The sequence below is a fragment of the Caretta caretta genome, chromosome 1 (assembly GCF_965140235.1).
Source record: "Caretta caretta isolate rCarCar2 chromosome 1, rCarCar1.hap1, whole genome shotgun sequence".
Lineage (NCBI taxonomy): Eukaryota > Metazoa > Chordata > Testudines > Cheloniidae > Caretta > Caretta caretta.
In genome coordinates, this window is record NC_134206.1 from 242,391,011 (window position 1) to 242,415,404 (window position 24,394).

General features: G+C 42.4%; 1 protein-coding gene across 1 annotated transcript in view; it reads right to left on the bottom strand.

Moving 5' to 3' along the window:
• The window catches only part of CACNA1C (calcium voltage-gated channel subunit alpha1 C), a 706,039-nt gene that overhangs the window by 252,155 nt on the left and 429,490 nt on the right, over window positions 1–24,394 (bottom strand). Inside the window, exon 5 of the mRNA XM_048828634.2 lies at window positions 15,414–15,553. Coding sequence (XP_048684591.1) covers window positions 15,414–15,553 — 140 coding nt within the window. The remainder of the gene's footprint in view (window positions 1–15,413; window positions 15,554–24,394) is intronic.

Sequence of the window (24,394 nt, forward strand, 5' to 3'; positions counted from 1 at the left end):
ATCCTGCCGGGGAGGGGGGTCAGGGGCTTGCTCTATGCAGCTCTGCTCTGCATGCTGCCCCTGCCCCAGCAGTGCCCCTGATTGCCTGGAAACAGAGAATATGAGCCCAGGAATCAAAATCAGGGCCTCTTCATGATAGCGTATGTTTCTGCTAGGCTGTCAGTCTTCCAGCAAACAGGGCCAATGGGAGCTGCAGGGGCAGCGCCTACGGATGGGGCAGTGTGCAGAGCTGCCTGGCCATGCCTCTGCATAGGAGCCAGAGGGAGAACATGCCGCTGCTTCTGAGAGCTGCTTGAGGTAAGCACTGCCTGGAGTTTGCACCCCTGACCTCCTCCCGTGCCCCAACCCCTTGCCCCAGCCTGGATCCCACTCCTGCCCTCTGAACCCCTCAGTCCCACCCTCTTGCACCCCAAAGCCTACGCCCCCAGCCGGAGCCCTCACCTGCTCCCATGCTCCAACCCCCAATTTTGTGAGCATTCACGGCCCACCATACAATTTCCATATCCAGATGTGGCCCTCAGGCCAAAAAGTTTGCCCACCCCTTTTTTAGGAGAAAATTATTAAAGAGATTCAACTTGTGCCAAAATGCCAGCTTCCTAGAGATCCCCCGACCTGCTTACTTACTGCTCCAGTAAAGGACCTTCATTTTAAACAGAATGACAAATTCATTTCTTTTTTACTGTCAGCAGTTAGACTTGGTATTGCAAATTATTGGAAAAATGTGACTCCTCCTTCTCTGAAACTGTGATATAGTATAATATGGACTGTCCTTGTAATGGAAAAGCTGTCACACTAAGTATGTATACAAGAGAAGCACCAAAAATAGGATAGGCATTTAGAAATTCAGCCACCTTGTTTAGCCTACTAAGAGGAGGAGGGCTCCCCTGCCAGCAAGGCACAATCTTTAGTTAGGTTCCTTGAATATTAACCTGACCCTGAATAAGTCATAAGTAATGTATAATGTAGTATGTTAATGTTTGATTGTAACTTTGCCTTAAAAACACACACACACACACACACAAAACCTAAATGTGTTTGGGCCAAATTAGTACTTGGATGGATGAGTCTCTACCTCAAATAACTAACACTTTAGTATTACTCTGCTCGAAAATATCAATGGCTGCTCCTTCTGTTTTATAAATCAGAGTACTCTGTCTGAAAACTTTACTTACAGGCCTCAAATAAATAAGACCATTATTGACACAATAAGTATATTCTCCTTTAGTGCTGTAGGTAGCCATACTACATTTGGATAGAAAGATCCATGGTTAAATTTCTTCCTGGAACGCATTTGTCACAGAGGAGCACTCTCTTGGTGGCTTTCCTATCTTCTGGACTCTTCACAAGAACGTTGTCCATTTTACATATTCTTATTGGAATGCATTTACACTGGCTGTTGCTATTTATTTTGAATTTTCCCTTACGCATTCGTAAACTGTCACGTGGGTGGACACATAGATGGAGATTTGTTGTTGCAGGACAGGAATGGTGAAAACTAGACAGCATGGGCTAAATTCTGTGCTGATTTCACTGGAGCCACATGGGATAAAAATCAGTACAGAATTTGGCCCCATGAAGAGTAAAACTTTTAAGTGGGATTAAAATTTCAATATCAAACTATTAAAAAACAGATATGTCTAAACCAAAAACCTGATTCCAAACTCCCTCCCCACAAACTTTGTGAGGTGGAGGTTGAAATTTGGTTCCAAATTTTCCAGTTGGGGACCATTTCTATTTAAAAAAAAAATCTAATTTCCCACTGTCCCTTCCTAATTTTTTAACTTATCACTTGTTCAAAGAGCTATAAAGTGTAAAGCTAGTAGGATAATTAGGAAACGTGTTAAATAAAACAATTGTTCAGCACATTGATCAGGAAAAGGAATTGGGGTTATTGTAGAGAAATCATTAAACCCATCAGCTCAATTCAAAGCAGAAAAATGTTAAACAGGGTACTAGATTACTTTGTTAAGAGTCCCACAGAAAAGAATACAAAACCACAGATATGAAAGCACTAGTTAGATCCCAGTTAAAATACTGTGTGCACCACTGGCCAGCATGCTACAGGAATGATATTGTTGCCTTACAGAGGGGGGGCAGGGTAGAGCATTAATGATACTAGATTAGAAGAATCTAAGGGTAAGTCTACACTACACAGTTAACCCAGACTCTTGTATTGCCTGTGTTTTAGACTTAACCTCCCTACTGTCCACACAAAAACCCTCTGACTTGGTTTTAAAGGTACTTTAAACCTGGGTTAGCTTACCTGGCTGAAGGTGAGGGTTAGAACTGTGGCTCTGCTATAACATGTGCTGGAACCTACCCACTTTGCAGTGAAGACAGGCTAAAACACTAGAGTGCTGATAGTCTTTCCAAACCCTTCTCACAATTCCCCTTTAAGGACAGACAAGTTCTTCCACAACTGACAGGGAAAGAATCCTAGAGCTTCTCTGCATAAAGAATCATCATGGGATATGCCCCTAGACAGGCAGACACACAGACAGACAGACAGATACAAGTGAATGCAGAAAGAGTGAGGACAGAGTAACATGGGCAGGGCTTTGCAGTGGGGACGCTGACACCCAGGTATCAAACACTCAGGTTCATTGTGCAGTCTAGCCATAGCCACTATGTAAGGCAAAGTTGAAGGAGGTTTTGTTAGCTCTAGTCATAAAAAGATTTGTTCCTGTGAAAAATTTGGATCAAACAGAATTTTTTTCATGAAAATTTCCATTTAATCAAAAAGCCATTTTCCAAATGTTTTCAAAATTATGAATGGGATTAATGAGGTGGCAGGACAAACATTTTTCACCTTGGTGAGCTTATAAACTAGGAAAATATAGTCTAAAATTGAAGAAATGAGGGATAATTGGCAACTCAGGTAGAACTAGTGGAAGCAAAGGGTAACAAACATATTGGATACGTTATTGGGGAAAGAGTGTACATGAGTTAAAGAGGGACCTGGGTTTAATTCTGGGAAAAGAAGAAAGTGACAATGTTTTTTAAAGCAGGAAGATAGGCTTTGGATAAACCACTAGCGGACAGGGTGTATTAGGTTGGCTGGACTTTCCCTGATGCTAACATTTTCCTTGTTCTAACCATGGGGAACTCTTCCCTCCACCAATAAGTAGGTAAATAAATACATAACTAAATAAAATATAAGCCAGCTGACACACCTGTGTCCCAGATAATCACAGCAATGTGTGAGCCATTGCTGAGCCAACACAGTACAGAATGTACTGCCTGATTTTGGCAGAGCGGGATTGGAAGGGATCCATTAAAGAGAGAAGGTCTCCGGTGGATTTAAAAAGCTGCTTACATCTTTACCATTTTCTCAAATTTTGTTTCCTCTTATTCTTATGTACTCGGTGGTTTCTCTTTCCTCCTGTGACACTTGTTCTGAATTTGCAGAGGCGCCATTTGGCCCCATTCCAGGTCGTTGTCAAAAATAATTTCTTTGGAGGCTGAACATGAGACTCAATTTTTTTTCCAGGTGTTTTGAGTGTATTACCTGATTGCTGCGCTGCCCTCTGCCTCGCTGACATTTTGGCAATACTCAGGAAAGTAGGGCACTTCAATGACAATCCATTTCTAATAATCTTTTAGGAAACTCAGATTAACAAAAAACTCCACATGTTAAATGATGCTAATGAGTCACTGAAACACCATTAGACTAAATCTGCATGTTTTTTAAAAAAAGTTCTTATGAACCCAGCAAGATCATCTTTCTTGTTTCCTAGCTCCAGTTCAAACCAGTTCTGCCTCTGCAAGCCATTGGGTTTTGGCCAAATTTTATAAGTAGGACAAAAAAGCCTCTGATTTGTCTTGCTGAAATTTCTTGGACTGTGTAACATTTGCAAACAGCGATTCACTTTAGAGAAACTGAACAAAGACTTCAAACCATGACACTAAATGAGTGAGTAGTGCAAAATTAGACATTCAGGACCAACAAAGGATCTGACACTTGATGATACGGTTGGGACTGCCATCAGAAGAAGAGGAGATGTCAACGGGGTGAGGATACAAGAAAAGGATGGAACAGATAATATACCTACTATTTTGATTGGATATGGCAGAGCCCTCCTTCCCCCATTGCTGGGGTAATGAAAGCCATTAATTATGAGTGGGCAGCTGGTAACCCACTGCTGGTGTCAATGGCTAGTTACAATCCGAGTATCTAGTGCTGTTCCATTATGGTCCAGACGATGAAGTACAGCTATGCAATTATGTCAACAATACTCAGAATAAGCCAGATGGTTATTCTGAGATATTACGCTCTTTGGGACAGTGACTGTGTTTATTTCTATGTTTGTAAAGCGCCACATAATGGAACCAACCCCCCACCCCATAATTGTGACCTCTGAGAACTACCACAACATTAAAAATAAACTGACAGTACTGGGTGCAAAGTTAGGCCCACACTGAAAACTTCTGAAAATCTCATACTGAGCAATGAGATTATTTTACACTCTTTCTCCATTTTGTTTTAACTGTTTTATGACCCTTTTTTTCCCAATAGGAAGTTTGAAATGATTGTCTAGGCCCTGACTTCCTTAGCCACAGTCTTGGTAATTTATTTTTTTTGTTCTCTCACAAAGGCTGTTTTAATAATCATGCAAGTGTGCACAGAAATTGGTAAGATAAATGATGACACTGTTATTCGATACATTCTTAGTTATTACTATTTTTAAAAGAGCTGCGTAGTGAAACTCAAATAATAAATATTTCCTTGTTTTCACTGGCATTCCTTCAATATGAGACAAATCTTTATTATGACAAGAAGTCTGTGTTTCTGTGAGCAATCCTCCTTGCTAAGATTAAATGCATATTATCATACTGAATTAACAGTTTCCACTGAAAATCACATCCTTCTATGAGCTTTCCCCTCAAAAATGTAGAATTTAGGTCCTGATCCTGCAAACCCTTACTCATGTGAGTGGCCTTTACTTCAGGGAGTAGCTCCCTTGAAATCAATGGCATCAATCTCACGAGTAAGGGTGCCTAATAGGAGTGAGGGTTTACAGGATTGGGCTTTTAATTTGGATACAGTTTTAAGCTTAAATACAATGAAATAAGCCAAATCAGGACACTTGGTTCATGTTGTTCCCTCGCTCCTCCCCTTTTTCCTTTTGTAATGAAAGCAAAAAAAATTGGCCACATGAGATTAAAACCAGCAAGGCAATTACTTGGGAAAGGTGACGTAGCTCGTCCTCACATGGTGTAGCGTATGCTACAGAGACAGGACAGATGGTTGAGAAGGTTTGCTCAGCAATGATGCGGCAGCATGGAGGAAATCTGAATTACAGTGCAATGTACCCTGCAGTACAGGAGCCCACAAGACAGGAAAAAAGCTGGATTTTGTGGCTGCCACGCTAGTAAATGCATCAACAAAAGTCAGTTCAGCATTAAGGACTGGAAGCCAAATTTTGCCCTCAAATACACATGGCAACTGGCATCCATGTGTTGAACACATGGATTCGAAGGCAGACATTAGCCAAAGATATTGATTCCAACTATAGCTGAATCAACTCCTTTATGCAAATATACAAGGACATATTTTGCATCTTTGATCAAGCCATTCCTCAGATCACCTCCGTTGAAGGCAGCTCAGGATCTCCCCAGCATCCTTTATTTCTACCACATCATCAGGTACTTTATGGTGAGAAAACTCATCCCCTTGACCTACCAGTGACATTGTATGCATGCAAACAATGGGAAAGGTTATGCCAACTATGCACTGCCGGAGGAAAATATTTCTGAACAAAATGTGTGACCCTGACTGGTACTTATTATGAGATGAAACTTAATGCTTAATAAATGTATCCAACAAATAGAAAAAGAGTGGATTTCTCACATCCCTATGTAATGTACTGTATGTGTGCAGTGAGGACATTATAGCTTCTGCAGAAACCAGAATTTTTAATTTCTGGAGTCCTGTGCATTTAAAATCTCAGTTAATTAACACAGTGTTCTGCATTTAATTTCCTTGGCAATGGAAAAAAGAAAATACAAATAAAAATTTTGATTGCGCATTCAAATAACCCAATGTAGACATTTAGAATCAAAGAATTGCTCTGAGTGTAATCAATGAAATAAATGCAGCTGTGTTTATTTCAATGGGTGGATGAGGGATAACAGAGGGGATGACACAGACAGGGTAGGGATTACAGAAGGGGAGAGGTTTCAGAGGAACAGCCGTGTTAGTCTGTATTCGCAAAAAGAAAAGGAGTACTTGTGGCACCTTAGAGACTAACCAATTTATTTGAGCATGAGCTTTCGTAGGATAAGGAGAAGGGTAGATGCTTTGTGACATAGAAAGCACAGGTATAAATCCTCTGGGCCTCATCTGTAGGCCTCAGTAAAGTCAAATTTGCATTCCAGAATGGCACAAAGCTACTTTAAAGATGTTCTATATGGGCAGATAAGGATTCCCCCTGCACAGGGGAACACTGGTATAGCATAACATCACCCACCACTCCCTCCCTGCTTAGTATAGACAGTATATAAGGGTTTGAGAGGCAACAGCTAGAGGCAGAGCTTGAGCACACAGCACTATGTCTGATCCTCAGTTGGTGGAACAGCTGCCTGTGAACATAAATTAGAGCAGGCCTGAGGCTTCTCTAATTTAAAATAGGAGCTACATTGGCCTCTGGCCAGCCTCAGGATTACTGGTGCAGAAAAGTGGTGTAACTCTACATCTACTCTCCCTCCCATCACCTGCAGCAATCCCAGTTCAGGTGCACCTCAGGGTTAAGCCCCGAATATAGTACCAGTACCTAACTCATTGCTCCAAAAGACATTTTGCATAAGTCAGGTATGAAAGGAGCTGGAGCTGTAGAAACTCAAATTCCCTTCAGATAAGCAATGTAGGAGGGGACTTACCTAGAAACCAGACAAAAGAACAGAGCATTTGCTTATGTCGGGGAAAAATAATTGGTCTTCTCTTTGAGGGCCAACCTGTTGAGTTTCATGGTCCCCAGCTAGCCACTACTCTTGTTTTCCTAACGCCTAATGGCTGCTCTAATTTATGTTGGCACTGGCTGGGGATGGATGGAACACTAGGAGCTCTGGCTATACTTCTCCAAGGATCTGGCACTATTAGACAAATTCCTTAAAGAAAAGGAAAGTTATTCCCATTCTAGATATAGGATCACAGAAGTTATATCTGGAAAAAACAGATTAGATTCTAAACATGAGACAACATTTGCAAGCCCTCTTCTCTTTGTTCCCTCAAAAATCTTGCCATACTTAGCAAGCAAGTGCAATATACCTAACTGAGCATTCCACTCGAGCAGAATCCAGATACAGGAAAAAATCCAGTGCTGTAACCCCCTAAGATGCTTGCTGGTATGTCAACCCAGCATAAAGTACACAGCTGGGATTCAATTCTCTGCCCTGGAGTTTTTCAAAGGCATAAATTACTTTCCCCTTACACTGCAAATACTGTCTCTACCCTTACTCTTTATTAGAAGGCTCTGAGACTTTATAATCCCTCATATTTGTTGCAGCATGTGAGGAATGTGCTGTCATATGTAAAGAGTGCTGCAGACTGTCGAGCCGGCAGGACTAACATGACCACCCCTCACTGGTTTGAACAGTTTGGATGTAACAGCATATGGCAGATAAGGGACAGGATATCCATGTGACATAGCATAAGGGAATTTCAAAGAAAGGAATAAGGAGAAAAGTTTTGCAAGGAATACAGGGAGGGAGCATTGAAAGAGTAAGAAGACAATTGTAGGAAGTTGTGGGAAAGTGTAATAGCTAAGAGGAGGGCATCATAGGGAGTAATGGAAGATTACTGTAGTGACATGGGGCAACATTTTCAAAAGGGAGTGTCTAAAATTTGACACCTACATTCATATGTAAGTACCTCATCGAAAGTAGCCTGATTTTCAGAGGGGATGTGCTCCAACTGACTTCAGTGGGAGCAGCAGGGTGCTCAGCTTCTTTGAAAAACAGGCTGCTTTTCATTAGATACCTAAATATGGATGTGTGTGCCTAACTTTAGGCCTTCATGTTTGAAAATGGTGGCCACAGATAATTTATATTAAAAAGATATTTGGTGAGTTGACTAGATTGACAGCCTAGCAGAAACATACGCTACCATGAAGAGGCTCTGATTTTGATTCCTGGGCTCATATTCTCTGTTTCCAGGCAATCAGGGGCTGCGGTGTTATAAATGCAGCGGGTTGTGCGGGTGTGGGGGAAGGGAGTGGTATAAGGGGGAGACTTGCATTGCTTTCGAGTAACCCTCTCTGACTAGAATTTAGAGGAGAACTAATGAGATCCTGAGGAAGCCACAGCCCTAGTTTTACTAAAAACAACGTTTGCAGTTCAGCTTTAAATTGTCTGATAAAATACCTACTGTATAACATCACTGAGGAGGGTATGCACCTCTTCCTTCACACACAAATCCCTATGGCTATTTGGGTACTCCGCTGATTATCTTACTGATAATATGAACACCATGCACAACAGCAGCTAACTGAAGTATTTAAAATAGTGGCAGGTTTCAGAGTAGCAGCCATGTTAGTCTGTATCCGCAAAAAGAAAAAGGAGTACTTGTTAATCTCTAAGGTGCCACAAGTACTCCTTTTTTTAAAATAGTGGATTATTCTTAATGAAGTTTGGTGATCTACCTGGGATACTGTAGGGATATCCCTCAGGAAGCAGATAAGAGAGGTGAAGGAGGAGGTGGGATAAAACTCATGCCTGGAATATTGGTATAGAAGGGTATAACTTGTTCAGGAAGGACAAAAAGAAAAGGAGTACTTGTGGCACCTTAGAGACTAACCAATTTATTTGAGCATGAGCTTTCGTGAGCTACAACACTGTAGCTCACGAAAGCTCATGCTCAAATAAATTGGTTAGTCTCTAAAGTGCCACAAGTACTCCTTTTCTTTTTGCGAATACAGACTAACACGGCTGTTACTCTGAAACCTGTCAGGAAGGACAGGCAGGGGAAAAAGGGAGGTGTTGCACTGTACATCAAGAATATATACTCTTGTTCTGATGTCTAGAAAGAGGTGAAAGGCAGACCAGTTGTAAATCTCTGGGGCCTGGTCTACACTAGGTGGGGGGGGATCAATTTAAGTTACACAACTTCAGCTCCATGAATAAAGTAGCTGAAGTTGACGTACTTAGATCTACTTAATGTGGTGTCTTCACTGCTGTAAGTCGACTGCTGATGCTCCCCCATCGATTCCACCTGCACCTGTCGCTCTGGTGGAGTCCCAGAGTTGAGGGGACAGCACTCGGCAGTTGATTTATCCCATCTTCACTAGATGCGATAAATCGACCCCTGCTGGATCGATCGCTCCGGAGGCAAGTGTAGACATGCCCTGATGAATGGGGGAAAATAGGGGTAACGTCTTGACAGGGGATTACTATACACCACCAAATCAGGAGGAGGAAGTGGATGATGCATTTCTAGGACATATAACAGAAATATCCAGAACACAAGTTCTGGTAGTATTGGGAGATTTTAACTGACCAGATGTCTGCTGGAAAAGTATTATGACAAAACACAAAATTGCCAGTAAGTTCCTGGAATGTGTTGAGGGCAACTTCTTGAAGAGAAAGTAACAAGGGTGGGGCAGTCATTTCAGACTTGATTCTGACTAATAGGGAGGAAGTGGTTGCAAATCTGGAAACAGAAGACAATTTGGGTGAAAATGATCATGAAATGACAGATTTCATGATTCTAAGGAAAGGAAGGCAAGAGAGCTGCAGAATAAGGACAATGGACTTCCCAAAAGCAAACTTTTAACAAACTCAGAGAACTGATAGGTAGGGTCCCCTAGGAAGAAAACCTAAGGGAAAAAGGAGTTCAGGAGACCTGGCAAAGACAGACTATATTTAAGGCACAACAAGAGCAAACTGTCCCAATGCAAGGGAAAGATAGTTAGAAAAGTAAGAGGCCAATATGGCTGCAACAGGGGCTCTTTAATGACCTGAAAATCAAAAAGGAATACTACAAAATGTGGAAACATAGACTAATTACTAAGGATGAGTACAGACGAATAATGCAAGTAAATAGGGACAAAATCAGAAAGGCTAAGGCACAAAATGAGTTACACCTGCCAAGAGACATGAAAGGCAACAAAAAAAGGGTTTATAAATACATTAGGAGCAAGAGGAAGATGAAGGAAAGTGTAGGTTCACTACTTAGTGGGAAAGGAGAGCTAAGAACTGGTGACATCAAGAAGGCTAAGGTGTTTAAATGCCTATTTTGCTTCAAAGAGTCCTGTGGCACCTTATAGACTAACAGATGTATTGGAGCATAAGCTTTCGTGGGTGAATACCCATTTCGTATTTCGTCGGATGCATGTAGTGGAAATTTCCAGAGGCAGGTATAAACATGTAAGCAAGAATCAGGCTAGGGATAACAAGGTTAGTTCCATCAGGAAGGATGAGGCCCTCTTCTAGCCGTTGAGGTGTGAACACCAAGGGAGGAGAAACTGCTTTTGTCGTTGGCTAGCCAGGCACAGTCTTTGTTTAATCCTGAGCTGATGGTGTCAAATTTGCAAATGAACTGAAGCTCAGCAGTTTCTCTTTGAAGTCTGGTCCTGAAGTTTTTTTGCTGCAGGATGGCTACCTTTAAATCTGCTATTGTGTGTCCAGGGAGGTTGAAGGTGTTCTCCCTCGGGTTTTTGTATATTGCCATTCCTAATATCTGATTTGTGTCCATTTATCCTTTTACATAGGAACTGTCCAGTTTGGCCGCTGTACATAGCAGAGGGGCATTGCTGGCATATGATGGCATATATTACGTTGGTGGACGTGCAGGTGAATGAACTGGTGATGGTGTGGCTGATCTGGTTAGGTCCTGTGATGGTGTCACTGGTATAGATATGTGGGCAGAGTTGGCATCGAGGTTTGTTGCATGGACTGGTTCCTGAGTTAGAGTTACTTTGGTGCGGTGTTTAGTTGCTGGTGAGAATATGCTTCAGGTTGGCGGGATGTCTGTGGGCGAGGACTGGCCTGCCTCCCAAGCAGTTTCTCCTCCCTTGGTGTTCACACCTCAACTGCTAGAAGAGGGCCTTATCCTTCCTGATTGAGCTAACCTTGTTATCCCTAGCCTGACTCTTGCTTGCATATTTATATCTGCCTCTGGAAATTTCCACTACATGCATCCGATGAAGTGGGTATTCACCCACGAAAACTTATGCTCCAATACGTCTGTTAGTCTATAAGGTGCCACAGGACTCTTTGCTGCTTTTACAGATCCAGACTAACATGGCTACTCCTCTGATATTTTGCTTTAGTGATAACTAAAAAAGGTAACTGTAATCAGATGCTTAATTAATATTAACAACAAAGGGGAAGGAACACAAGTCAGATTAGGGAAAGAACAGGGGAAATAATACTTAGATAAATTAGATATATTCAAGTCAGCAGGGCCTGACTACATTCATTCTAGGGTACTTAAGGAACTAGCTGAAGCAATCTCGGAACCATTAACAATTATCTTCAAGAACTCATGGGAGATGGCTGAGGTCCCGTAGGATTACAGAAGGGCAAATAAAGTACCTATATTTAAAAGGGGGCACTAAGAGGACCTGGGCAATTATTGACCAGTCAGCCTAACTTCGATATCTGAAAGGTACTGGAACAAATTATTAAACAATCAATTTCTAAGTCCTAGAGGATCATAGGGCAATAAGTAATAGCCAACATGGATTTGTCAAGAATAAATCATGCCAGAACAACCCAATTTCCCTTTTTGGCAGGGTTACTGGCCTAGTGGAGGGGAGACGCAGTAGACATGAAATATCTTGATTTCAGTAAGGCTTTTGACATAGTCCCACATGACAGTCTCATAAAAAACTAAGGAAATGTGGTCTAGACGAAATTACTATAAGGTAGGTGCAAAACTGGTTGAAAGACTGTACTGCAAGAGTAGTTTTCAATGGTTTGCTGTCAAACTTGGGGAATGCATCTGTCCTGGGTTCAGTACTATTAATTATTTTCATTAATGACTTGGATAATGGAGCAGAGAGTATGCTTTTAAAATTTCTGGATGACACCAAACCGGAGGGGTTGCCAGCACTTTGGAGGACAGGATTAGAATTTAAAACCACCTTGACAAATTGGAGAATTGGTCTGTAATCAACCAGATGAAACTCAGTAAAGACAAGTGCAAAATACTATATTTAGGATGGCAAAATCAAACACACAAAATGGGAATAACTGGCTCGGCAGCAGTACTGCAGAAAAGGATCTGGGGGTTCTAGTGGATAACTTTAATATAAGTCAACAATGTGAAGGAATTGTGAAAAGGCTAATATTCTGGGGTGTATTAACGGGAGTGTTGTATGTAAGATATGGAAGGTTATTGTCCTGCTCTACTCAGCACTAGTGAGGCCTTATGTGGAGTATTGTTCTGGGAGTCACACTTTAAGAAAGATATGGACAAATTGGATAGAGTCCAGAGGAGAGCTACAAAAATTATAAAAGGTTTAGAAAACTTGACCTATGAGGAAAGGTTAAAAAAAACTAGGCATGTTTAGTCTTGACAAAAGAACACTGAGAAGACTGAGTGGGGACCTGACAGCAATCTTCAAATATGTTATAAAGAGAATTTTGATCACTTGTTCTCCATGTCCACTGAAGGTTGGAAAAGAATTAAGCAGCTCAATCTACAGCATGGGAGATTTAGGCTAGATATTAGAAAAAAAAGTCTAACTATAATGATAGTTAAGTACTGAAATAGGTTGCCATGAGAGCTGCGGAATCCCTGTCATTGTTGATTTTTAAGAACAGATTGGACAAAGACTTGTCAGGGATTATCTAGGTTTACCTGATCCTGCCTCAGCACAGGTAGTTGTACTACATGACCTCACAATATCTCTTCCAACCCTACATTTCTATGATTCTACATTGGATAGGCCACAAATAGGGGATAGATTTATGTGAATAGGAAGGTGTGACAGATGTGACAATTTCCTGCAATATTTTTGGGAGCTCTTATTGTATTAAGTTTATGTATCATCATGGGCCAGGGACTGTATGCAATTCCATGGGGGAGGGTGACCGCAGCTCCTCCAAGAATTAAGAACAGTGGGAGATGTGACCAGATATTATCAACCTGTCACATCCTGAAAAAACCCCTATGGAATAAAGATAAACTTGAATACCCGGTTAGAAGGGAGAGAGAGAGAGAGAGACATGTCTCCACCTATGAGAGGCAACAGCTGTGAAGCTGAAAACCAAGAGTGGGTGCCCTTGCTGAACCACAGAGGGGAAATACAGGTGCAATTTTCCTGAACAGTGACAAAGGACAATTAGGCAAATTCACTCAGGCTGTAACACCTCCAGAAAAAAGTACCACTGCCTGGAGAGGTTCATACATATTAGCTCAAACTGGAGTCTCCAGAGACTGACAAGACTGGACTCTCAAGCATGGACTACAACTGCAAATCTTACAAGACGAAGGACCTCCCACAGTCCCTCCCAAGTCAAAACAACAATTACCATCCCTATTGCTCCCATCCTCTGTCAGCCCCCACCACCTCTGCCAATCAGCCAGCCAGTTTACCAATGTCCCCGTTGATCTGCTTGTTTAGGGTTGTAAGCTAAGTAAGCAGTCACATTTTGTATTAACTAAAGTTTCCGAGAGGTCTTCAAGGATGGCTGGATATAAAAAAACATTGCAGTAATCCTACCCAGCGGTGGCTAAGGCACTGATAACTGTTGTGAGGTGCACATCTGAGAGGAGAGGCGCAACCTTCTTCACTGAGCACATATTAAAAAAAGCACTCTTGGCTACTGCTTCTATCTGGGTATTCAAAAGCTGTGGCGGAGCTGGCAGGACTACTGGATTGCCAACTTTATTAAGAAGAGCTCTGTGGAGCTCGAACGCTAAATTGGTCCAATAAAAGATATTACCTTCATCCACCTTGTCTCTCTAATATCCTGGGACCAACATGGCTACAACAACACTGCACACAACTTCGTTAACAAAAGATGGGCCTGCCCCCGTAGTCCAGGGGGCAGATACCATCTCTCCCTTCTCTTGCAGGAGGCCCCTCTTTGGTCCTTCATCTCCTCAGTGTACAGAAATGCTATTCAACCATCCTTCCCACCCTACAATGGCCATTACAGCAGTCACATCTGCGTGCATGAGCAAGGACCTTCCGCAGTGTTGCCAACTCTTGCAATATTTATTGTTTTTTTTAAAGCCCTAGCTCCTGGAGCTAAGAATCTTAACTTTCATTTGAAAAGTAAGTTTCTAGCCATCATAGTTGACCAGAAAAGCCTGAAAATATGACCCCCCACTGTAACCTAAGGGCTCAGAAACCAAGTCAAGTGAAAAGAACCCAAGTTTTATTTATTTAATTTCATTATTTTTAAGACAATCTAATGATATTTGGAGGGCCCAGCTCATGATTTTTGAATGACTGAGGTTGGCAATACTGAAATAAGCCCTCAACCTAGAAGTCTCCCCAAATAAAAGTATAGAAAGCCCCCTCTCCACAACCATTCTAGAGCAAATGACCCAACCCCAAAAGTCTACTCCTTACATTGTCCCCCCCCATTTCTGCCAACTAGATCAATCACCCCTATGGAACTGGATGGGCTCCTTCACCCTATCCCCCTACCCAAAAGACCAATCACTGGTTCATTCTCAAACAGAACTCTTGACTCAAAAGGTATAGCCCTGCCACACAACAATGCTCAAATGCCATTTCCACAATGGGACAAGTCAGCTTGTGGTCAGTCAAAACTTCCCTGGCGGTATGACAGAAGAAACTGGATGATCAGAAATTGCCTGGAGGCTTCCTCAGAGTCATCAACATTATTTAAATTAATATGATTCTCACTGAAATCATGATTATTTATTGTCCCACGGACAGTTTGTTCTGAATTACTCTGAACACTCTTGATCAGAGCAGCAGGTGGTGGACAGGTAGGAAGAATGGAGTTTTTATGAAACAGCCTCCCCATGAACAAGAGTGTTTATTCACTGTTCCATTAGGTCAGCCATTTGCAAGACTAATACAGTGACGTCAAAGCCAGAATCCCAGTTGTTTGATTCATTTGATTTATATTAGATTCATTATAGAGATTACAACTTCATTTACTTTTGTTTTAAATTGATTTGCAATTTCCACTATTTATAGAGGTTGTTTGATCATACACTGCAGACTTTATGCAACTGTGTAATAAATCTCTCTCTCACCCACACCCCCTCCTGCCCACCTACCCTCTCAGGTTTGACTCTTCCATCTTTTAATTTAATGTCATACTGACCACGTAGCCACATTAACATAAAACAGTCTCTCTCTTCCCAGCCCCCAAAACATCTGCTTCACATTACATCTTTCCACAGAAAAATAATTCCTGCCCCTGTGTTTATCCCACCACCCAAAAAAAAAAAGTTTTAAAATGGGAAAATGATTGTTACTTACTAGGAACTCCAGATACCAGTCGTAAGGGGCGTAACACTCGGAAAGCCCGCAGTGCTTTAACATCAAATCCGGCACCTTTCCCTCCTATTGAATTCGCCCCATCTGCTTTGGTTGCTTGTTCTAAAATTGCACTAAAAAGCCTGCAAAAAGGAAAGAGGAAACAAGCTGTAGGCAGACAGCAAGGCTTAGGCTAAACAGAAAATTAATTAACATCATACCACCATTGAAACTACCTCATATTGCACAAACCCACCAGATGTATCACTTATCTGACTTGATAGTCATATGTAGTGGGGGAGAAAGAGACACTTCCCCTATACAATATCCTGTAGTCTTAGAATGGGAACTGAGACGTAAGGCAAGAGACATCAGTTCTACTATCAGTTCTTCCTTTGACTGCTATTAATACTTCTGTGCAGTCTGCAACCTTTATTAGCTGATGCTCTACTGCAGAAGGGCAATTATTCAACCATTTCAGGGCCAGTGGAACCCGGGGTGGGGGAGGGGGCTAGCATCTCTACAATGGAAAAAGCGTGTGCGGGTCTCTGTTTCTGCCTACCCACCAATATCTGGAAGTGGACTCTGCTGCATTCACATAGAGGAAGATATGAGAGCAGGATCTGGAGGAGAGGCTGTAGCAGCTGCCAAGGCCACAAGATCAAGCTGACTCATGAGGAGCAGGTAGGACTCCCCAGCCCAGCCAGGTCCCACCTTCCCGCCACGGCAGGTCCCGGCAGAGACAGCCAGTCCCAAGGAAGGGCAGGAGTGTGTGCACCAGCCATCAGTGTGAGGTGGGGGATGGGACAGGGTATCAGCACCTGGATGGGAGGCAATGGCGCACAGGGTGCCAGCTGCCAAGGAGGTGAGGGGAATACAGGGCACTAGGCACTACCCACAGGAACGGCAATAGGAACTACTAGGACATAACTTCCCAGCCTGGAGCCAGCTGCCCCCTCGAGTCTTTGTAACTTGCTCCCTCTTCTATCCATCTGGTCCCCCATTCATAGGGAGTTCAGTCCCCCAATCTATTTTACATCCAACTCAGGTTCCACAAGGTCACTGCAGGTGAAACTGGCAATAGAACTCAGGTCTCATTTACTGCCTTTCAGAAGAACCATGTCATATTATGTGCTTGTGTAATCCATGTTAACAAAGTGTGGCTCTTTGACCCCCTCTAAGGTTAGATCACATGCAGAAGTTTATGAGGCAGATAAAGATATGCTTTTAGATCCAGAGATTCGTTTCAAACCTTCATGAGGACCAAACAGCAGCATTCATTACATTTGGCAATGCTGTTTCCATTCACATTCTATTTCCAGAGCTAGGAATAGAAGCTATGAATCCTAAAATATTCCAGTGCTATTTCAACAATAGTTGTGTAACCCATGGCAAAGTATGCATCATGGCTCACTCTATGGGCTGGTCCTAATAGAAGATAACAGCATATTTCCCTACCAGTTACAAGTGTAGATGAAATGGAAGAGGTCTGTGATCTGAAAATCCTGGTTTCAAACCCTAATGGTGGCTTAAAGGGGGTAAAAGTATAGGTGTAAGTTAGTATGAAGACTCTGGAAAAATGCAATTGTTGACATGATGTCATGTCATATTACAAAACATTTTATTAAGAGGTAAATTTGGATTCTCATACTTGTTTTATTATGATATTTTTAGTGGTTTACTTGGGTTAATAGGAGCTGTCCCTTTAAAAACAGGGTGGGGCATTTAATTATAGTGTGTGTTTGAAGAAAGCAGAGCAGTGTGTGGGAGATGTTATTCATGTGTGTAGAAAGTGGAAGACCCAGCCTGTGAAAGGTCAGAACTTGATTTAATATACTTATCTTTCAACAAAGTAAACTTCATTCTTGAGGTGCAACATTAGCATTTATTCGGAGAGTGGATGTCTGAGGGAATTACTAAGTAGCCACAAAGCCTTTCACCTAGAGGGCAACACTCTGAATCCAGTTCAACTCAGTAGATATTAAAGAAGTTGTTCCCATCCAATGGTGCTGCTATATCAGGTAAGTTCGGTGGGTGCCAGTTCCAGTTACGATGCCACAAACTCATCATCATGCTTTGAACTAACTGGCAGACTCCGCAGAGAGGCCAAAAACTGCGTGGGCCAGTGAGAATGAAATAGCCCTGTTACCTCTAGAGAAAATCCCCACAGTTCAGGGTTGAGGCATGCTGGCAGGGCCATGTGTGCGGGAAGCTTGACCGGTAGATAAAAAGAAGGGTACATTCATTACAGCACTCAGGCCAGTACCTTTCACCAGCACTAATTTTCTTAAGCTGAAGTTGCTGGTTATATACACGTTAGTTGCAAATGTCCCAGCTGGAGCTACACAGAACCTGGCAGCTATGATGGGGGAGCTAGTTGACTCAATTCAAAGTCATAATTTAAAGTATTGCTGAAAAATTAACAACCACGTAGTGAGTGTGAGAGGAGGATGTTGCAAATTAATGAACAAGACCAAGACAACCTCTTGAAAAAACCTACAGTAGATACTGCAGAAGGTGGGGTGGTTGATTTAGTAGTTCCTGACATTCCCTTTCAGTAGGTGAACCAGCTGAAACAGTGCCCCAGCATGATGTGGGAGAGCACTATGCTGATGGAGACATTTTCAAATGAGATGTAAAAGCAAGGTTCTACCCTCTTGTGGTTACTGAAGATCCCATAGCACCACTCCAAAGAGTATGAGAATCAACCCTATTTCATCTCACATAAGCACATTCTGCAACCTAACTTCCCCTTCCAACTGGATGCAATATTTTCCACCACCTATTTTAAACTGTTGTGTAGTGTTCTTGAGCATTGATAAATGATTTCTGAATCTCTGCCTTGGAGTCACTACATCTAGTTTTGGTTCATTTCTTAAAAGATTAACTACAAAGTAAATAAAAGACTAATTGTTGACTTCTGCTTCTTCTCAATGGACGTATGAAGACATCCTTGTAGTTTTCTTTTTTTTTCCCCCCCAATATTTTTCCTGCTTCCTTTTTTACGTCTGACCCGTAAGGTATTCTCTTTGCCAAAGACCCTTAGCCAGATCTTTGGAGGACCTCAACAGTGGCATGACAAGGCTGCTACCTGTACTACAGCTCTTTATTCCCCTGTTTTTGTGGATGGGATGCTGATTCTTATAGTCTAAGACAGTGGCTTTTAACCTGGGGTGCACACACCCCCTAGGGGTGCGAGATGACCTTTCTGGGGGTGCGAGACATGCCAGATTTTTTTAGAAAGTAAATCATCAAAAACACAAATTAAGTGCAGGCACGTCAGTAGAACTCCTTTGTTTAATCAAACCTATGTATTTAACAACATACATTTTTTAACGATTACTGTAATATACAAACAAAAATATATCTAGGTTTAAAGAACTGACCTACTTCAACAATTTTTGATAAGGGGTGCGAGAACATATTTTAAGAACCAAAGGGGTGCAGGCTGCAGTAAAGGTTAAGAAACACTGGTCTAAGAGAAGATCTTGTCAAGGGGCTCTTGCAAATAGAGGGAACTGAGGATCTGATATTTCCAATGCAAATAAGAGGGAGAGAAACACCTTTGAGAGAGAGTCTTTATAGAGCATAAAGAAAAAGTAAAGGCCAAAAGGTTTTTTGTTTTTGGCTTTACGGTTCACCTTTAAATATGGCTATTTTTTAACTCCAGGAAGGGTTTGTAAATGTGGAAGTGCTTGAGTCTGCCCTTTAGAAAATTCCCCACAGGCCTAAGGAAAGGCTCATTTCTACACCTAAGTTTTTGAATCTGTTCAGATTTTCAGACCCCTTGCAAATACCTTCAGTGCACAGTCTAAATAAAGTTGTTCTCTAAATTAAGATACCTTTCTCTTTGTAGAAACTGTGGGTCCTCAGAAAATATTGCTCTTAGGAAATGTATTACATGCTGTCTGGAAAGAAGAATATTCTTGTAACACAACACTTTCAAGTCATTTTTGTCAGGAAAGGAAATTTCCTTCTAAGTCATGATGAATTCCAAGGACAACACTCGCATCAGAAAACCCTTTATTTTCCAAAAGGAGAAAAAAAAATCAAAGGAACTAGGAAACAATTTAACTAATGATTAGCAGTTGTGGGATATGCTTCATTAGACAGCTTGAGTGTGTGTTCTTTGTTCTTAACTAGCATGTTCTAAAACACAGAACTTTATGATTGACACCTACGCAAAGAGATTTTTCTTCAAAGCAATATTTAATGGCTCTGCCACAGAAAGGTCATAGGCTATTTGAGAATAAGCTAGATCAAGCTTTAAAGGACTTAGCTGCTCAGAAAGCAGATCTACCAAACTGGAGAGATAGCTCAGTGGTTTGAGCATTGGCCTGCTAAACCCAGGATTGTGAGTTCAATCCTTGAGGGGGCCATTTAGGGATTGGGGGCAAAAATTGAGGATTGGCCCTGCTTTGAGCAGGGGGTTGGACAAGATGATCTCCTGAGGTCCCTTCCAACCCTGATATTCTATGATGGCACTAGTCTATGATGGCAAGACAGATAAGTTGTTACAAGCCTATAAGTTGAAAGTGCATCCTTTCTTCAGAAGGCATTCCCTTAAGTCTAGATATAGTCCTTGCTTTTAATGCTCTTCTCCTTTCCTGACATGGATTCATCTGACCATCCTAGAACTACACATTCAAAGTGAAGTCACATATCTTCAGGCGGCAGATGACCCAACTTTTGAAGACAGGGAGATAATTGGTACTATAAAGTGTAGCAGATAATGGGTACTATAAAGAATTCATGTAGGCTGCTTTCTAGAATGTTCATTCCCTATCTCCTTGTCTACCTGAAAATAATGAACAATATCAAAATAGTTTCTCCTTAATAGATCTTCCAGCTGCATGCACTGATGTGGTGGAAAAACATGGGAGTTAAGGTAGACTGAGGATCTAGACATTGTCCTTGGTTGTGCTCCCTTTTGCCACAATAACACCTGAATTATTCTTTGTATGTAAGATTTTTCCATTTCCCATCCAGCCCTAATCTTTTTTCTATAGTGAGAACCATCAACATTTAAAGAAGAAGAAGATTCCAATGGCAGAATGAGTGCAAGATGACAGCTGTGATGAAAAAGTCTTTAAAATTTTAATGCTTTAGGTCAGTGGTTCTCAAACTATGGAGGCACGGGAATGTGTCAAGGGAGGTGCAAGCTGTGGGCTTTTTTTGCAGCGGGAGGGGGGGGGGGGGGAGCGGGCAGGAAGAGCTCTGGCTGTCAGCCCTGGGTGTTTGGGGCTCATGCAGAAGAGCTGTGCACATCTGGGAGGCAGGGAAAAGGGGACAGCCAGAGCACCCTGGGGCTGACAGCCAGAGCCCAGCCACCTGGGCTTGGGCTCTCCTCCTGCACCTTCCCTCTATCCCTCACCAGAGGCAGCCCAGGCTCAGGCTCTTCTCCCGCCCCCCCTCAGTCCCATCCCCCAATCCCCATCTGTCAGCCCCGGGATGCAGCAGCAGTACAGAAGTAAGGGTGGCAATGGAGCTAAATCTGCTGTGAAAAGTGATATTGACAAATATCACTCTTCACATTGCCACCCTTACTTCTGTGCTGCTGCTGGTGCAGCGCGGCCTTCAGAGCGGGGCACCCAGCCAGCAGACGCTGCTGCTCTTCGCTCTGCCTTCAAAGTGGGGTGGTGGCTTATGTACTTGTGGTGGTGTGGGGCATAAACAACTAAAGACACAAAGGGGGGGGGCAATCAAATAAGATTGAGAACTACTGGTTTAGGTTACACTTTCTGAATATTACCAGGAAAGCACCTTCCTCTTTTGCCATCCCATGAACCTCTATGATCTTCTCTGGCCTCTGCTACAATACTACAACTATGTCCTTATCAGTCTGCCCCAAGAGAACAGTTGCCACGGGAAGGCAAGTTTTTCTTTATTCCCTGGAGAACAGCAATACTCAGAGGCCTCCAAATGCAAAGCAAGAAGCAGTTCCAGCCCACAAAGTCACAGGAGCATCCTTGAGCTGCATCCTTCTAAATTACCCAGGTCTTTAGTTTTAGCAACTGATATTAGTCAAGAGTTTAGGATAATACATTTCCTGGTTTTGTCTTGCTTAAGGAACATAAAAAGTTAATGAGCCCCAGACTCTGCCATTTCAGGTTAGGTTAAGTCAAAAGAGGTCAGTGGTCTACTTGCTTTCACTATTATGAAGAGGAGGATGTGGGAGATTTCTAACGAGTGCAGCAGTCTAAGGAAAATCATAAGCCTTTTTTTGTATTTTGTTTGCCTCCATTTTTGTTTGGCCTCTTCTGTGGTATTATGAGGTAGAACCCATGTATTCAGGACAGAGGTGGTAATAGCTGGGAAAGGAAATTTAGGTTTGCTACCTCTAAACTGGGTTTCTGAGCATCATATCCATCAGTCTAGAAGCCCTACTGAGCATGGCTAGGATTAGCATCACATTTTTTTAGTTAGTGTCTCATTCTCTTCTGAAGTCTCATTAATGAGCCTGTGCTCAATGTTAAGGAAGCCTGGGCTGAGTTGGGAACACAGTAGACAGCATGTATTGCCACTGTCAGGTGAATGCTTCCTCTTGTTTTCCAGCCACTGCTTCAGGCTGGCACTGGAATCACTTCCAGCAGCACTGACTGACACCAGGGGAAGCCATGGCTGGCTCCCCTCAGATGGAAGAAAATGGTACGTCAATAAGGGGTCTTTGCAGGAAGCAGAATAAAAAAGAAAATGGAGAAATTTGGAAAACTTCCTGCCGCTCCAATAAAAATCAATTCAAGTTTAAATATGGTGTAACTGCAGCCTGGGTTTACACCGCAATTTTCAGACAAACAGTAGGGAGCAAGCAGGGGAGAACAGGGGCAAACAGCATTGCCTCTCAGAATTTGCTGATAAGTAGGGTCTGCTAGGAGAGGAAGCAGCACACCACACTATGGCATGGTCCTGTATGAGCCAGTCTAAATAGATAAACATCAGAGAAACCCATCTAGCCTTGAAGTGGAATCTGCTGCTTGCAATTGTTACTCTTTAACTGGGACCAAGGAGTCTTTGCCATATTTATACATGTGTAATCTTTCCCCTGTTGCAGTTGCTGTCAGATTGTTTCCTCCAGCTACAGAGTAAGTGTTGCTGAACATGAGAGCAGACAGAATAGCACAGTGGAGAGCTGCTGTTTTTGTCACTGGCAAGGGAATTAATTTCAGCCTGAATATCATCTTGCTGATTAACAGGCCTAATAGGAAAACTCAAGTTAAACTGCATGTAATGCTGATCTAGCATTTCTGGAACCCTGTTCTTTTACATCGCAATAGGAAGGGGGTAAAATATTTGTCCTCTTTTTAAAAGTCTCCATAAACACCCACATAAAATGAAAACCATCATGTTCATAATTAAGCAGCAGTCCCTAGTCAGGTGACTGAGTGCTACTTGAGTATACGTTGCAGAATCAGACTTATCTTGGGAAACCAGTTAATTCCTGGGTGGATGTCACTAATTTCCTGTGGGATTTTTTTACTCCTTTGGGGGTGCGGAGATGAGAGCACCAAAATAGCAGGGCGAAGAGTCTAGGCAGGACGTTGGGCTGTTTTGGGACTAAAAATAGATTCCAACTTGTCCCACCTCCTCCTAGATGGGAACTCCTCCCCCCACTTCCACCTGTCATTCTGGAAACAGCAGGGATCAAGTAGCGCAGCAGCGGCAAAGGTGAATGGTTAGGAGTTTTATAGCTTTCAGTTCCTCCATACAAGTAGACAAGTGGTCAGATGGTCAATGGATTTGGGCATCAAGCATAAGATGCTTTGGCTGCTAAAACTGCCCTTTTTTGGTACTCAGTGTGGGAATGGAGGTAAGGATTTCTATTGGAAAGGGAAGGACAGGGGAGGGCCTGGATGCTGGTGGGGCATGGAACTCACTCTGGAGATGAGGCTGGGATAGGAAGGGAAGATGCATTCAGGAGAAGAAGACCCAGCCTCATTGCCTTAAGGGTTAGTTCATCCCACCTTACACTTCCTTCATCTAACTACCATTCAAACAGCTTGTCATGTTGCTTCCCAAGTTTCTAACTCTTAACTAATTCAACCCAATTTAATGCATCATTTTCCCTACATTAAACCTTTCACCTCATCCCATGACTTTTTCCGCTCTCAGTAGTGAGGCAGAGATACCTACTGGAGACCTGCCTACAAGTGTTGCAGATATTGCTCCACTCTTGTACTTCTAATCCCTAGAGAAATTAAGAATTTAATTGCATATGGAGGCCCAGGAACTTCTCTGGGAAGCGGGTCAGGAAGCAGAAGCATGGCCACTCAGAAAAAGTATATAGAAGTTGAACAGTGTCCATGCTATCCCCTTTCCTAAAGCTGACAACTCATCTCAGCTTCAGCAGCATTGCACAACTCACTGTGAGGTATCCAAAAAGGAAGAGCTTGCTGCCTGGCTGCTTTTCTCCAGGGCTTCACAATTCCTCTGGCTTCTCAGAGGTTCTGTTTTAGGAGGCTATAAGGGGATGACGAAGCTCAATTCCTAACTCACACACTCTTTTTAGAGGCTACTCATGTCTCAGAGACATGCTGATACCACATGGAAAACTTTGAAAAACAGTCTATTAGAGAAAATGTGGGCCAAACAACACATTCTCTGTATTTCTATTCCCCGCTTTTGTTTCAGGCTTTTTAAATAATTGGTAGGGCCATTTTAATCAAAATAAGCTCCTCATTCCTGAAAATGTCGCTCTCTGCCTGACCCTCACAGTGGTCAGGCCCAATAATGGACCAATGCGGGACATCTTTTAACATTTTATTTTCTGAAATATTTGTTGGACCTTAAGCTCTGGGGTTCATCCATTGTTACAAATAACAAGTTACAAGTACATCCCATGAACTATTCCCCCCACATTCATGGAGCTGTCAAGGGTTAATTTATCTGATTGTCTTCTATAAGGATTACACTGAGGAGTCTGAGACCCTGCTGTACATTGCCCAGTAGTCTTGTGTTGCTTTCTCTTTTTTCCTCCACAGGTGTTA